Source organism: Trichomonas vaginalis, chromosome IV, assembly GCF_026262505.1.
Source record: "Trichomonas vaginalis G3 chromosome IV, whole genome shotgun sequence".
In the NCBI taxonomy this organism is placed as follows: Eukaryota; Parabasalia; order Trichomonadida; family Trichomonadidae; genus Trichomonas; species Trichomonas vaginalis.
In genome coordinates this window covers 9,744,419-9,759,570 of record NC_067206.1, presented here as the reverse complement: position 1 = coordinate 9,759,570, position 15,152 = coordinate 9,744,419, and the positions used below count along the sequence as shown (strand labels likewise).

At 30.9% G+C, this 15,152-nt stretch overlaps 5 protein-coding genes across 5 annotated transcripts, besides 7 other annotated features; 4 read left to right on the top strand and 1 right to left on the bottom strand.

The window, feature by feature from the left end:
- Nucleotides 1-474: 474 nt before the first annotated feature.
- On the top strand, nucleotides 475-4,336 carry TVAGG3_0060760 (armadillo (ARM) repeat-containing protein family; the record flags this gene model as incomplete). The annotated part of the gene is made up of 1 exon (XM_001298862.1): nucleotides 1,455-3,776. The coding sequence occupies one exon, from the start codon at nucleotides 1,455-1,457 to the stop codon at nucleotides 3,774-3,776; it is 2,322 nt and encodes a 773-aa protein (XP_001298863.1).
- Nucleotides 4,337-4,496: 160 nt separating this feature from the next.
- Nucleotides 4,497-5,336: a mobile genetic element.
- Nucleotides 4,497-5,336: a terminal%2Cinverted (terminal inverted repeat of Banshee-A1 transposon ID:TVAGG3_0060750).
- A 519-nt stretch (nucleotides 5,337-5,855) lies between these two features.
- Nucleotides 5,856-6,827: a mobile genetic element.
- Nucleotides 6,828-7,916: 1,089 nt separating this feature from the next.
- Nucleotides 7,917-8,754: a mobile genetic element.
- Nucleotides 7,917-8,754: a terminal%2Cinverted (terminal inverted repeat of Banshee-A1 transposon ID:TVAGG3_0060730).
- A 463-nt stretch (nucleotides 8,755-9,217) lies between these two features.
- Nucleotides 9,218-10,229, top strand: TVAGG3_0060720 (thiomorpholine-carboxylate dehydrogenase protein; the record flags this gene model as incomplete). The annotated part of the gene is made up of 1 exon (XM_001304623.1): nucleotides 9,220-10,209. One exon carries the CDS (start codon nucleotides 9,220-9,222, stop codon nucleotides 10,207-10,209), a length of 990 nt encoding a protein of 329 aa, XP_001304624.1.
- Nucleotides 10,230-10,291: 62 nt separating this feature from the next.
- Nucleotides 10,292-11,026, bottom strand: TVAGG3_0060710 (uncharacterized protein; the record flags this gene model as incomplete). The annotated part of the gene is made up of 1 exon (XM_001304622.2): nucleotides 10,436-11,014. One exon carries the CDS (start codon nucleotides 11,012-11,014, stop codon nucleotides 10,436-10,438), a length of 579 nt encoding a protein of 192 aa, XP_001304623.1.
- A 366-nt stretch (nucleotides 11,027-11,392) lies between these two features.
- TVAGG3_0060700 (uncharacterized protein) lies at nucleotides 11,393-12,575 on the top strand (the record flags this gene model as incomplete). The annotated part of the gene is made up of 1 exon (XM_001304621.2): nucleotides 11,393-12,532. The coding sequence occupies one exon, from the start codon at nucleotides 11,393-11,395 to the stop codon at nucleotides 12,530-12,532; it is 1,140 nt and encodes a 379-aa protein (XP_001304622.1).
- A 746-nt stretch (nucleotides 12,576-13,321) lies between these two features.
- On the top strand, nucleotides 13,322-14,035 carry TVAGG3_0060690 (repressor of RNA polymerase III transcription MAF1 family; the record flags this gene model as incomplete). The annotated part of the gene is made up of 1 exon (XM_001304620.1): nucleotides 13,322-14,035. The coding sequence occupies one exon, from the start codon at nucleotides 13,322-13,324 to the stop codon at nucleotides 14,033-14,035; it is 714 nt and encodes a 237-aa protein (XP_001304621.1).
- Nucleotides 14,036-14,363: 328 nt separating this feature from the next.
- Nucleotides 14,364-14,386: a terminal%2Cinverted (terminal inverted repeat of MuDR-6/TvMULE4 transposon ID:TVAGG3_0060680).
- Nucleotides 14,364-14,925: a mobile genetic element.
- Nucleotides 14,926-15,152: the final 227 nt, after the last annotated feature.

Below are 15,152 nucleotides of genomic sequence, written 5' to 3'. Positions count from 1 at the left end.
TTACTATGGAGATAATTAGTTATAGATTACCAAATACAATCCTAAAAAATATTAATCTATTACCTTAATTTTTATCTTTTTTTAAATAATTCTGATTAGGTAGATAAACTCTGTCAAAATATGATTGTTACATGCTTAAAGATCCAACCTTCTTTTTCCAAATTTTTTCAAAATTCCAAAAATATCTTCGAATTTTTCGATTTTTTTCATCAAATTATGATTTTTCATATTTTTTTGGAATTTTTTGATCATGCAATGGTATCTATTATTCATTGAAATCCCAAAATAATACTAGTGATTCTCTCAAAACTCAGTTATCTAAAGATTCGAATATCTTTTCACTGAAAATTAGAATAATTGAACTATTTTCATCATGATGAAGCATTTTTCTTAAATGGACGTAATAAATCCCGCTTAGTATTGCTCTATCTACATATAAAACTTCATCATTACTACGATTGATCATCATTAATCGTTCGTAAGTTCGGCAACTAACAGATATCAAAATTTTAGTGATAAAGAAATTTTAGTTCAGATCGGATACACTATTCATGTTATAGAAAACTTATGAATTTTTTTTTACCAAAAAAATGGATTTCGAAAGTTTTCGAAATTCCATTGAGTTATTTTGTAACGGGAATGATGATCAACGGATTGAAGCCGAAAACGCGTTGAACTCAATACCTGAGAAAGATTTTCTTACCTTTCTTCAGTATTTAGATAACATCATTTCGGATGACACACAAACATTCAAACTAAGAGCCGCAACTATAATGTATTCGTTCATCAAACATAACAGATTGTTTTTTCAAGAGGATATTTTTTCAAATCACTGTAATATATTATTTCAAATATTACCGAAAGTATATAACGACCAAGAGAATACAGAAGTGTTGAAAAATATCGTATCTAATATAGTATCCGAGATTTTAATATACTCAATCAATAAAATCAACTCGGCCATTGAATGAAACACAATTTTAACAATATTTAATCAGAACGATACGACAATTCCATATGTTTCTAAAATTATAGCAGATACTTTATATGGAATCGATAATTTTTCTTTTTTTGAGATAAATTATTTGATTAATTTGATGCAATATGATTCAAATCCTATCAATCGTTTTAACTTACTACTTGCTATTGCCATTCATGCACCCGATTGCCAATTTTTGCAAGAAAATTTTATATCATTTCTTAAATCCATTCCAATATCACTCCTACCTAACGCATACCAATTACTTTCGGATTTTAGTGAGCGAATACCACTGTTTTTCGAACAAAATTTTACAGAACTCTCTGAATTTCTGATTCAATCAATTCAAGATTCGCCAAATGAATGCAGAATACAAGCACTGCTGTTTTCATGCGATTTAGCAAAATTTTGCTCAGATATATGCAAATCAAATCCAGAATTTGTGAAAAATTTAATTTTAAATTTGATAAATACAATGGGAGAAATCGACGATGACATAGAATGGCTTGAAGATATCAACGATAGAAATCCATCTGCTGTTTCTTGCGACATATTTAATGATATTACAGCCAAAATAAGTTCAACCGAATTATTAGAAACGATAATCAATTATTTCATACAACAGATCAACAATCCAACAGACTGGAAGATTGTTTATGCATGTCTTACTGCTATATCATGCACTTCCTCATGCACATTATCATATTTGATCGAAGATGAAGATACTGATTCATCCAGAGAGTCACTGATACAATTTATGACGCCTATTATAGAGATATTAAATACAGATGATGTCCATCCTCGCATAAGATACGCTTCATTTCAAGTTATAAATAATTTCTGTTCAATTATGCCATCTTTCTTCCCATTAGCATTATTTGACCAACTATTCCCACATCTCATATCATATATCGCCGAAGAACAGAACGTTCTTGTCAGAAGGGCAGCAATTGACGCATTATCAAGTTTTATCAAGAACACAAGCCGAGAAACACTTTCTCCACTCTATCCATCGATTATAGAGACACTTCTCTCCTTGATAACTGATTGCAATGATAACCAATGTTGCGAAAAACTTCTTTTTTGTTTAGGTTTGTTCATTATGGGAATTGGAGACACTTTTGACAGGCTTGAAGACGTCACCAGTGTTCTTCAACAGATATACGAGATAGCCGAAGACCAGCACTTGAAGTTCACTGCGATTACAACGTTCGCGATGTGTCTGAACAAGAGATCAACTTCTCAAGAAATCAATCAACTTTCTTTGGATTTTTTGCAAATTTTAGTTGATATAAGAGAGAGTTTATACGAAAACGAAGACTTAGAGAGATGCCACATTGCTATAATACTACTCATACAGTCCTTGGCAACTGATGTTTCTGTTATCTCTGATTATCTTTTTGAAAATTTCCTTCAAACAGCAAAAAACGAAATTTCTATCGTTGTTTTACATCATTGCGACAACGACATTGATGTTTCGTGCATGAAAAGAATACCTAGTCCAACAGTTGGCGACAAACTCTTTATAAACGAAAGCCAAGTCACTGATGTTGTTCGTTCTCTCAAAACTTTAACGGTTTTAGTCAAAATAATTGATGTAAACCAGTCAAATTACTTGAACGAGTGCGCAAATGTCAGTGCAGATATTCTCAACAGGGACATCTTCATTGAGACAATGGCAGACCACGCGTTGAGTTTGTTGATTCAATGTTTCAGGACTTCGGAAAATTCTGATTTCAAATGTCAAATTTTGACAACTGTTGTTGAAGCGTTTACCAGTTTGCCGTCATCAATTATTATCACGCCAAGCTTTGTGAATGCAATAGTTATAACTGTAAGTGAATTAATCTCTCACGCGAAGGAAATCGAATGGGGAAATGAACAAGAAATCGAAAAACTTTTGATTTCTATCACACAAATCACTGAGAGATTGTTTGATGCTCTCCAGAAGATCGTCATGAAGAAAAAGGCAGATAACATTGACGAGATACAAATAGATCTCCCAATTTCTCTCTTTCAGATCTGTTTGTCAAATATTCCGTCACTTTATTCTGAGATAATTGTTTTCAACTTTTCCAAGGCAATTGAGTATTTTGAAACAAGTCTGGAAGCAAAACTATTGACTATGTTCAATGATAAACTAATGTCAAAGACTGCTTTGGAGATTTGGTTTACTTTTGTCATAAAATTATCTGATATCAACAGGATATCAAACATTTATGACGTAATTATGCCATGGATTGAAGAAGATAATGATTATGACCTTAAGCAGTCCATTTTTGTTTGTTTACATAACGCTTTCAAGCTAATTAAAGTTGATCCTCAAATTTTCGAAAAATATTATACGATGTTCATCAAATTATTCGAAGGAGAGTCATTAATGGCGAATGTAACAGTTAATGATAGCGCTTTAGGAGCATTTTGTGCACTTGTTTCCTCAAATCTAAATTATTCAAATGCGGAAGTTGATGCAGAAGTCTTAATGAATAACTTACCAATAGAAAGTATAGAGGATATATCAGAAACTGTTTATAATTTGTTTTTATTCTTTGTCGCAAATTATCCTCAGTGGTTCCTCAACGAAGACAATTTCCCCACAACAATAAGCCATTTGGTACAGGCCTACGAATGCTCCAGTATTTCGGAGAAATCAAGAAACAATGTAAAACTTGTTTTTAAGAAGATTATGAAGAGTGAAAAATCAGTGTGGCTCAAGGATCTTTATTCAGAAATGACTCCTCTACAACAAAAATGTATTAAGTCGATCTTGGCAGCAATTGCAAAGCCACAAAGATAAGATTTTTATATTATTTCTATTTTTTTGTTTGTTTATTATAAATTTACTTTAGCACTTTATTGCATATTAGTGAGTCTTTATATATTGTAGTCATATTACTTCAAATTTGAAAATATAAAGAAAAATATCATTCAATTATGAATTTATTTCAGTTACTCAAAAGAAACTATCACAAAAATGTAAATACTATTTAATCTTTTATAATATGTATAGTTAGTGTTAGTAATTTTTCATTCCAAATTCGAAGCAATCAAATAAAGGTTGTTACGCGAAATTTAAAACAAACTTACAAGAATGATTTCATGATATGTAGTAATTAAGTAAAATATCAAGTACAAAAAATTGTTTTTGAGAATTTTGGTGTATTAAAGGGGAATCGTAAGAATAAAATTTGACTACTAACCAATTCATTAAGTTTGCAGCTTTGACGATCATTTCTTTGTTCCATGAAAATGAAAATTTCAATTTTGTTGTTTTATACTTCTAAATTGCAGTCTTTTGAATCATTAATAATTCAGAATTAACGAGTAATGATAATTCCTCATCACAGAAACGTTTTGATGATAAAAAAACTGAATGAGTTGAAATCAAATCATTTGAGAACTAATTCAATTTTGATTTTGTCAGAAAATCAAATTCAGGATAAATATTACACTTATTATGTGTTTATGATTTTTTGAAAATGACATATTTGTGAGAAGTAAAAACGATCATCTTTTTGTTATAGACCGAAAATAGATTTTTTCGGTTTTCTCTTCAAATAATTGAAAGAATGATACTATTATAGGTTTATTATATTATATAGCATATAATCATGCTATAGCCGAAAATTATAAGTTTTGAGAAGATTGAATATAACACAAATAAATTTGAATGTAAGTTAAATTGCTTGTTGTTTTTAATAGCTATTTAATGAGAAATCCAATATTGCAAAATTCAAATTGAATGATTGAAAGAACAGAAAAAGTCATTCTTTTCAATTTCGAATATGTTTCATTGTATTTATAATTATATGGCAAATAAGATATTTAAACTTAATTTTTGAAGGAAAATTCACAAAATTGAATAAATTCAAATAATTTTTATTCAAAAATAAACTAGTTATTTGAGTTTAATACTAATTATCTATTCAAACTACAAAGTTTGTAATTTAAAATATTTTGTGAGATCAGATTGAATTAATTCAAGGTTCTTTTCAATTAATATTAATGACCATATTACGCATTTTCGAACATTCTAAACCAAATATATAAAAATGGGAGACGAATGTTAAATTTGCTAGACATGGGGGAGTTGTCTGCAAAGTTTTAGCTCTTATCTCTAACAAAAAATTAATTTTTAAAAAATGACCGAATACGTTTCACAGCGAGAAAAAAATAAAAGGCAAGATAGAATTTTCTAGACATAAAGAAGTTGTTTACCGAGTTTTAGCTCTTATCTCTAACAAAAAATTAATTTTTAAAAAAATGACCGAATACGTTTCACAGCGAGAAAAAAATAAAAGGCAAGATAGAATTTTCTAGACATAAAGAAGTTGTTTACCGAGTTTTAGCTCTTATCTCTAACAAAAAATTAATTTTTAAAAAAAAGACCGAATACGTTTCACAGCGAGAAAAAAATAAAAGGCAAGATAGAATTTTCTAGACATAAAGAAGTTGTCTACCAAGTGTCAGCTGTTACTTCTTCTCAATACTGATATAAAATAAAAATCTTTATTATTTATTTAACCTTTATTGTTTCATTAAACTTCATTTATTTTATATTATAGTTTTATTCTTTTAGCTACTTGTAAAATAATCTAATTTTATATCATCATTTTACCGGATTATTCTTCAGTACATCGATTGTGTATCTAAAATAATATCATTATCCTTATTCTGTTTTTTCCAAAATTCTTTTAAATATCTTTTTTGGTTAGATTACTTTATACTTTTTACTTTTATTTTTTAATTTCAAAAAAAAATTTGGTGATTGTTCTATTCTGTTACAATGTGCATTATCATATTCTAATGAATTATTCATTACATACATTTAAAAAAACTTGTTAAAAATGAAATTAAAAAATTATGTTTATTATTACGCTGTGAATGTGTCAACAGCGGTCATGCCTGTATCTGTATCCCATATTTGCCACAACCTTTCTGTATCTGCATTTGTGTATTTCGGTTTCAGCTGATACATTTGATTTGGCGTGTAATTTGTTCCAGTTAATGGATTAATTGGGAGATCTTCATGCGGTGTGTTATTATTGTACTCCCAAATAAAGGCAGGAATAGCCTGAATGCTTTGGCAGCGCTCCAATGTCAGCCAGAATCTCTCAATCTTCCCATTTTGGTAGGGAGAATGAGAGTCTGTATGCCGCCATTGGGCGCCCTAAAGATCAAGTAGATCTTGAAAGGCGCCCCTATTTTCTGAACCGTTGTCGGTCCAGAAACAATAAGGGGCGCCAAATTCAATGAAGGCGGAAGCCGCAACGTTCGCTGTCGTCGCTGCCAGCATATCTGGTATTTGTATACACGCTAGGACTTTGCGGCTAAAATCGTCGAATATGCCATAAATATACTGGCCACGAACACCCCTAAAATAATGAACATCTGCGTGCCAGATAAGATTGGGTGAAAGCGCCCAATATCTTACTGCTGTTTCTGGCCCGGCATGCTCTAATCGCGTCTTGGTGAAATGATTTTCTTTGAAGTATCTGCGTACTTCTCTATAAGATACATCAATTTGTTGTAATTTCAAACGTTTCCATTGTTTTGTTTGACCACAGGGAAAGGCCCAGTGGTCATGTATCACAGCAAGAGCTTTGATTTGGTCGTAGGGATTGACCCTACGACCTTTCTTGCCTTTAGGCAATGGGATATTCTGTAAGCTAAATTAATTTTGTAAAAAAGATTTTGAAACATCTAAATATTTTAAATCATTTGATTGGAGGGTTGGGGCGATGGGAACATGGGTGCAAGCTTCTTCCCATGTCATTTTACTTTCTTCAATCTGATTGGAAATACCAATTAGGTAAATTCGATCGACATACCCTTTGTAAGGATTCATTCTAATGAAGTACGTTAACAATCAAAATATTCTATAAGTGTCTAGTATGGAATTCAAAAGAATAAAGAAAATGGTAACGTAAATAAACGAATTATGAAATAATTTATAATTAAAATGAAAAAAAGAAAAAATAATAAGTAAAGTGACTGGAAATGAAAATGAAAATCAGTGTACAGTTTTATTTTTTTCTCGCTGTGAAACGTATTCGGTCTTTTTTTTAAAAATTAATTTTTTGTTAGAGATAAGAGCTAAAACTCGGTAAACAACTTCTTTATGTCTAGAAAATTCTATCTTGCCTTTTATTTTTTTCTCGCTGTGAAACGTATTCGGTCTTTTTTTTAAAAATTAATTTTTTGTTAGAGATAAGAGCTAAAACTCGGTAAACAACTTCTTTATGTCTAGAAAATTCTATCTTGCCTTTTATTTTTTTCTCGCTGTGAAACGTATTCGGTCTTTTTTTTAAAAATTAATTTTTTGTTAGAGATAAGAGCTAAAACTCGGTAAACAACTTCTTTATGTCTAGAAAATTCTATCTTGCCTTTTATTTTTTTCTCGCTGTGAAACGTATTCGGTCTTTTTTTTAAAAATTAATTTTTTGTTAGAGATAAGAGCTAAAACTCGGTAAACAACTTCTTTATGTCTAGAAAATTCTATCTTGCCTTTTATTTTTTTCTCGCTGTGAAACGTATTCGGTCTTTTTTTTAAAAATTAATTTTTTGTTAGAGATAAGAGCTAAAACTCGGTAAACAACTTCTTTATGTCTAGAAAATTCTATCTTGCCTTTTATTTTTTTCTCGCTGTGAAACGTATTCGGTCTTTTTTTTAAAAATTAATTTTTTGTTAGAGATAAGAGCTAAAACTCGGTAAACAACTTCTTTATGTCTAGAAAATTCTATCTTGCCTTTTATTTTTTTCTCGCTGTGAAACGTATTCGGTCTTTTTTTTAAAAATTAATTTTTTGTTAGAGATAAGAGCTAAAACTCGGTAAACAACTTCTTTATGTCTAGAAAATTCTATCTTGCCTTTTATTTTTTTCTCGCTGTGAAACGTATTCGGTCTTTTTTTTAAAAATTAATTTTTTGTTAGAGATAAGAGCTAAAACTCGGTAAACAACTTCTTTATGTCTAGAAAATTCTATCTTGCCTTTTATTTTTTTCTCGCTGTGAAACGTATTCGGTCTTTTTTTTAAAAATTAATTTTTTGTTAGAGATAAGAGCTAAAACTCGGTAAACAACTTCTTTATGTCTAGAAAATTCTATCTTGCCTTTTATTTTTTTCTCGCTGTGAAACGTATTCGGTCTTTTTTTTAAAAATTAATTTTTTGTTAGAGATAAGAGCTAAAACTCGGTAAACAACTTCTTTATGTCTAGAAAATTTAACATTCGTCTCCCATTTTTATATATTTGGTTTAGAATGTTCGAAAATGCGTAATATGGTCATTAATATTAATTGAAAAGAACCTTGAATTAATTCAATCTGATCTCACAAAATATTTTAAATTACAAACTTTGTAGTTTGAATAGATAATTAGTATTAAACTCAAATAACTAGTTTATTTTTGAATAAAAATTATTTGAATTTATTCAATTTTGTGAATTTTCCTTCAAAAATTAAGTTTAAATATCTTATTTGCCATATAATTATAAATACAATGAAACATATTCGAAATTGAAAAGAATGACTTTTTCTGTTCTTTCAATCATTCAATTTGAATTTTGCAATATTGGATTTCTCATTAAATAGCTATTAAAAACAACAAGCAATTTAACTTACATTCAAATTTATTTGTGTTATATTCAATCTTCTCAAAACTTATAATTTTCGGCTATAGCATGATTATATGCTATATAATATAATAAACCTATAATAGTATCATTCTTTCAATTATTTGAAGAGAAAACCGAAAAAATCTATTTTCGGTCTATAACAAAACGATCATCTTTTTTGGGAAACCACTCTATATATGACTGTAAGTAGTGAGTGTTACTTTAGCTGAATATCAAGGTTATTTATTTTAGTTGGTCATAGATATTTATGATTTGAATGTTTCATGGGTTTATCCAAGGATAATAGAATGATTTTCAATGTAATTTATAAGACTACTAACAATAAGCATAATTACGTAAATCGGCGTTCAAAAATTTTATTTTTTTCTATAATTATTTTATTCCATTGCAGAATGTTCAACATGAAAATCTCTTTCAGAGAATTTTCAAAATTTCAATTAATCCCAATTCCGAGTTCAATTTTTGAATGAATCAAAACTATGCTTTTTGACAAATCATCTTATAATAACCACTACATCTTTGACTTTATTTCTTCCAAAATTTTATTTGATTGGCTAATTTCCCCTTTCAATTTTCTTATATTTTCAATTCATTTTTATATAAAAATGACTCGCCTTCTTAACAAAGAACTTGTCGAACAAATTTATACACCAGAGATCGCTATTCAAGGATGCTTCAAGGCGTTCTCCATCATTTCCCATAAGAAATTCACAGCTCCAGTTAGAACAAACTTAAACACAGGCCCACAAGAACTTCTTCTCATGCCATGCGCTGTTCATGAAGAAGATAGAACAGATCTTGCCATTAAGATTCTTTCTGTCTGCCCAGGAAACAGAGCAAAGGGACTTAACACTATCCCTGGAAAATGTCTTGTTTATGACAACGAAACCGGCGCTCTAAATGCAATCATGGATGGATTTATGGTTACATTTAAGAGGACAGGTGCCACAGCTGGCGCAACATCGCAATTGCTTCATCCAGCTCCAGCTACAAATGTTGTTATTTTCGGATGCGGTGCACAAGGTTGTGCAGGCATTGAATCAATTATTCAGGCTCATCCTGAAGTCAAAAACATTACTGCTTTTGACTATAACAATACTTCTGCCGTTGGATACTGCAAGAGACACGCCGATAAGGACGGAACTCGCAACTATATAGTTGGAGAAGATATTGAAAAAGCAGTACGTGAAGCAGATATCATTCACTGCGCCACAACATCCAAGACTCCACTCTTCAAGGCCGAATGGGTTAAGGAGGGTGCACATATCTCAGCTATTGGTGCTTACAAACTCGATATGCGCGAGCTTCCAAACGAAATCTTCGGAAGAGTAAATGTCAGAATATTTATCGATGAATTCGAAGCAATGAGAGAAGAAGCTGGTGATGTTATGGATGCAATCAGAAGCGGATTCATCACAGAAGATAAGATTTATGAATTTGGAGCCGTCGTTAATAAAGAGATCGAAGGCAGACAAAATGAGAAGCAAATTACAATTGCGAAGTTCGTCGGACACGCAGCACAAGATACGGTTGCTTCTCAAATTATTTATGATATTGCCAAGGAAAAGAATCTTGGTGTTGTCGTTGATTTTTAATTGATTAAATTCGAATTACGTATTAAGTTAACTTATACATTTTTTTCATTCATACTCATTATCTTAATTTTTGAGTCTGATACAAATTTTTGAGAATTCTTACCGTAAATCTATATTGAAAACTCTTTAGTACTAGTGTTTCAGTATTTAATATATGAGAAATTCTATACAAAAGAACAAGAATGTTACTTTTATCATCAAATAAAAAAATACCAATAAATATGTTTTAAGCAAATGTGCCCATTATAGAGTTGAATTGTTGGAAGTCGATCGCATCAGTCTTTGTACCTAAGAATTCGAAAAGAGCATCAATAAAGTCTTCAGTATCACAAGGAAGATTGTATTCATTACACAATCTACATAATGTAGCAACACGAAGTTTAGATGATCCAGCACTAGGTGGATTTCTTTGGATGAGTTTCGCCCATCTTTCAGAAGGATGAGGTGATAATCTAAGACGAATTGCTGTAGCAAATGCACGAAGAACTAAAACTGTTTCATTTGAGACGCCCTCTGGAACATCTGGTTGATTTGAACCTGTTGTGAACTCATCCTTGAAGAATTGTTCGAATTGTGATCCGGAAATCATATTTTTACGTGAAATATATGGATGGAAAATATCGTTTATTTTTTCAACGGGAATTTGAGCGTCTAGACATAAGTTTTCTAGATCAGAAAATAAAAGATATGCCTGTCCATTTGGTAACAATGCACTATAGATTTCTCCTGCATTCTTTCCAGGATATGCTTTCTCGAGATGAGAGCGAAATTGACTTCTAAGATTGATTGATTTCGAAGAATACATTGATAAAATTTTTGTACGTTTATGACGCAGGAATTCTGAAATCAATCCAAAATAGAAGTTTTCGAACAGTCATATAAACTGCAAAAATTTTGTCATATAACATTTGCAGAAAATAACATCTAACAGTTTAGATAAAAATGTTTATAAATGAATCCGTCATACTATCAAAAATTGAGCTATTTGTAAGATTTACACGGAATCTAAATTATACGTTAGGGAAGAAACTCAATTGATTTCTCAATCAAGATCGATTTCCTAGTATTACCCACCGATGTATGATACTTTTATATAGTCTATATACATAATATTCAATGCTAGAAGGATGAAAAGAATGCTCCGTTTTATAAAAAAAAATCTTTGTAATCATTTTATTTTTCAATGACAACTAGATCATCTTCAAGGGGTGGAATATCAAGAGCATCAATATCCGAACTTGCAAAGTCTATGCCACCACAGCAGCCAACATATGAGCAATTTAGAGCATCAAGAACTGAAAAAATTAATCAAGCAGTTGAAGATACAAAAGCAACAAAAGAAGCAGAATTAAAAGATCTTCAAGCACAATTACAGGATTACATTTTGCGCATTAATACTGCGCAATCAACACTTGCACAAGAAGAAAGAGATTTTATGAACGAGAAAGAATCATTATTAACAGAATTAAAGCAAATTAAAATTGATGCTGAAGCAAAATCGGCTGAATCAAGAATGAATCATCTCTCAAATATCGAGCAATTACAAGAACAGCATGCTGCGGCCATCGCACAATATGCTGCCTCATTGCAAAATATGAAAATACCTCAAGATAATATAGATGATAAAACAGAAATCGAAAATGTTCGTTCTCAATTGCAAGAAACTAAAAATCAAATTCGCGGAAGCAAAACATCAGCCATAGAACCAGAAGACGATAAAATCCCAACAAGTGAGAGCGCATACATTTCAAGAATATCAATGCTTGAATCAAAGAAACGTGAATTAATGAAAGTATTAAAAGAAGAAGAACAAACTAATAAAGCTCGAGTTACAGAAATGACAATGTTGTTAGATGATCAAGAGACACAATATCAGAAAGAAATACAGCAGTTCCAGGCAGAAATGAAGAAGAAAGAAGATAAATACCAGGAAGAACTCGCACGCTTGTTTGCCGAATTGGACAGAACTCAAGCAAAGCGAGCCGAAGTCGTTGGAAAGCAAAAAGCTAAAATAGACCAAATTCAAAATCAAATCAACACAACTGAAGCCGAATTCAAGCAGAAACTTAGCAAAGCTAATGTAGTAGCCGAAAAGCTTAAGGCTGCTTTGATTAATGCTAACATGAGAAAAACACAACAGTTAGAATTAGAAAAACAGAGATCAGAAGAACAACAAAACTTACTTAGAGAATCTTTTGCTATACAGCAAAATATTGCTAAGCTGAAATCTGAGCTTGAAAAAGCAAGAAAAGATTCAGCTTTTTTGCGTCGCGAATTGACTTCTAAAATTGGAGCCAGACGCGCTGCTTCTCTATTTGCGTAATTAGTTGTCTATATACTTATCAGTTGTAAATCAAAATTATACTTATTATTTTTTTATCAAATATTTTCGTAAATTACATCACGAACCAGACCATTTGACAAAAGGAAACAACAGATTTCAACTCCGCTTCATTTCATAATTAATTATTTTCAATATTTCTAAGGTATTTCATGGAAAAATTCGGAAAACAAACAAAAAAGTATTCAAAATATATAAACGATCTTGGTGTAATTTTACTCTATGCAACAGAATTGAACAAAATGAGATTTGGAAGGCTAAAATTGCATAATTTTGTTTGGAAATGTAGCTAGGACTTTGAAACAAGTACTAAATTCGCATTTACTTATTCAAATCTATGTCTTTTGATCGTATGACCGGTGAATTCTATTTTAAGCTTCATCGTATTAATTTCGGAAGTCTTTTTTGAATTCAGAGATGGTAATTCGACTAGTTTCGAGATAATGCTAATTTATGAAAAATTTTAGCAGGAAGTATGAAAAAAGACAAAATCTACCGAATTCCATCAATTAGCAGCTGAAATCTTTCAATTTAAAGCTACAAATGTTTTCATACTGACATAATGCATCAGATGCGAACAGTCAAATATGATTAAAAGCGATAGAATCCGTATATTTACGGTGATTTCATATTACGATATCAGAAGTTTGGTCAGGAAGTTTCAAAAAATCGTTATTTCCAGTTTGAAAACCAAAACAACAACAAATGATCAGCAAGGAAATCCCATATCGAAAATAAATCATCAGTCAGAAAATGAATTTCGCATATAAAATGACGACACCTCACACCGAACATATTTTCAATACTAACCGCCAAAAAGTATACAAGATGAAGTATCTTAACACATCTACTCTGTTCAATATTAATCAGGAATTGCTTGCACGAATTACCCCAGAATCTCGTTTCTGTTCTAAGGTTGAGTGCTTCGAGTTTTCCCAGGAAGATCTTGCGAATGTAAACTCATCCAATTATGATCGCCCTTACATTCACAATTCTTTCGGCCAAAGCCCGAACTGCTTTTCCTCTGGTGCTACCTATTCATTAAATACGTATGCTAGCCCAAAGCATTTCGGTGTTCTTAAATCATCTATCGAAGCTTCCTTCCCAGACTACGATTTTTCAAATATCTGTCCATGGCATCTGAAGTTAATTAATACAGTCGAGCAGGCCCATTCTGATATCTGCTGGCCTCTGATGACGTATTTAGAGAATAGTGATATTATTCAACAGAAGCTTTGGACAGCTATCGATACAGAAATTAATACCAACAATAGCCACATCTATAAATATGATCCTGATGGCCCGGACGCTTTTAGTGAACAGGGCGTTTTCTACAATTTAGTTCTACTCTTCCTTAACGAGAAGGAAAATAAAGTTCTCATCGTATCAATGCGCGAAGGCAATGAAGACAATATGTCCGATGATGAATGTGATATTCAGGCGGATAATCTGTTAGAAGCAAGATATGGCTATGCTTATTATTGAGTAAAGAAAAATATTTTTTTTTCTCCGGCTATTAAAAAGTGTCAATTTTTAATCGTTTTTCATTGAATTTTTCAATGCTTTGAGTTCGGCCGCGTGTTTCATAATTTGAAAGGGAAAATAGCCATTTCATTTTACTGTAAACAAATGACAATCGTGCGTAATTACGTCTGCAATATGAATTTTTTCGAAAATTTTAATACAAGTATCAAATTTAATGAAATTGACGATGCAATTTGTGTCTTGAGCTAAAACATTATGTGAACTATCTTATATACATTATGTAATATACAATTCACTTTACAAATATCTATTTAAATGAATAGAAATAGGGGCGGCGACAAATTTGCCCAGCCAGTAAAGTATTCAATTTTTTTTGCATTTTTTTTAAAGCTTCTTAACTTAAATCATGGAATGTCTCAAAGACAAAAGTAGCATACAGCATGTAAAGCTAAAGAAAGATAATCATAATTAATACCTTAATTTTTAATATTACGCATTTTTAGGTGCAAAATTTAAAAACATTCTAATACAATAGAGCAGTTTCCAAAAGTAGCATACAGCATGCAAAGCTAAAGAAAGATAATCATAATTAATACCTTTAAAGTTTAAAATCTTGATTTTTTTTAAAATCAAATATTTATAACTTTAATACATACAGCTTAAACCTTATACTTGTTTTCTCTTGTGAGAAAGCAATCTTACAAAGCTAACAATCCTAAAAAATAAAGAATTAAAATTTCATACAATCTTTCTTCGAATCTGTTCTTTTCTTAAGCCGCGAGCGAAGCGAGTGGCTTAGTTTCGTAATTTCATACAATCTTTTTTCGAATCTGTTCTTTTCTTAAGCCACTCGCTTCGCTCGCGGCTTAGTTTCGTAATTTCATATAATCAATCATTTGAAAAGTAGATTTTGAAAGATTTAATCAGCAACAAACTAATGTAATACAAGAAGAATAGGTAATGATGCTAGGATATATGAAAAATAATCATCTTTTTAGAAAATTTGCCGAATTTTCAACCTATGCATTTCCGAATATCCAATATCAACCATTCTAAGAAGCTAATATTGGAAAATAGAAAGCTCTCATATCAGATTCATCGATAATTTTTATTTTTA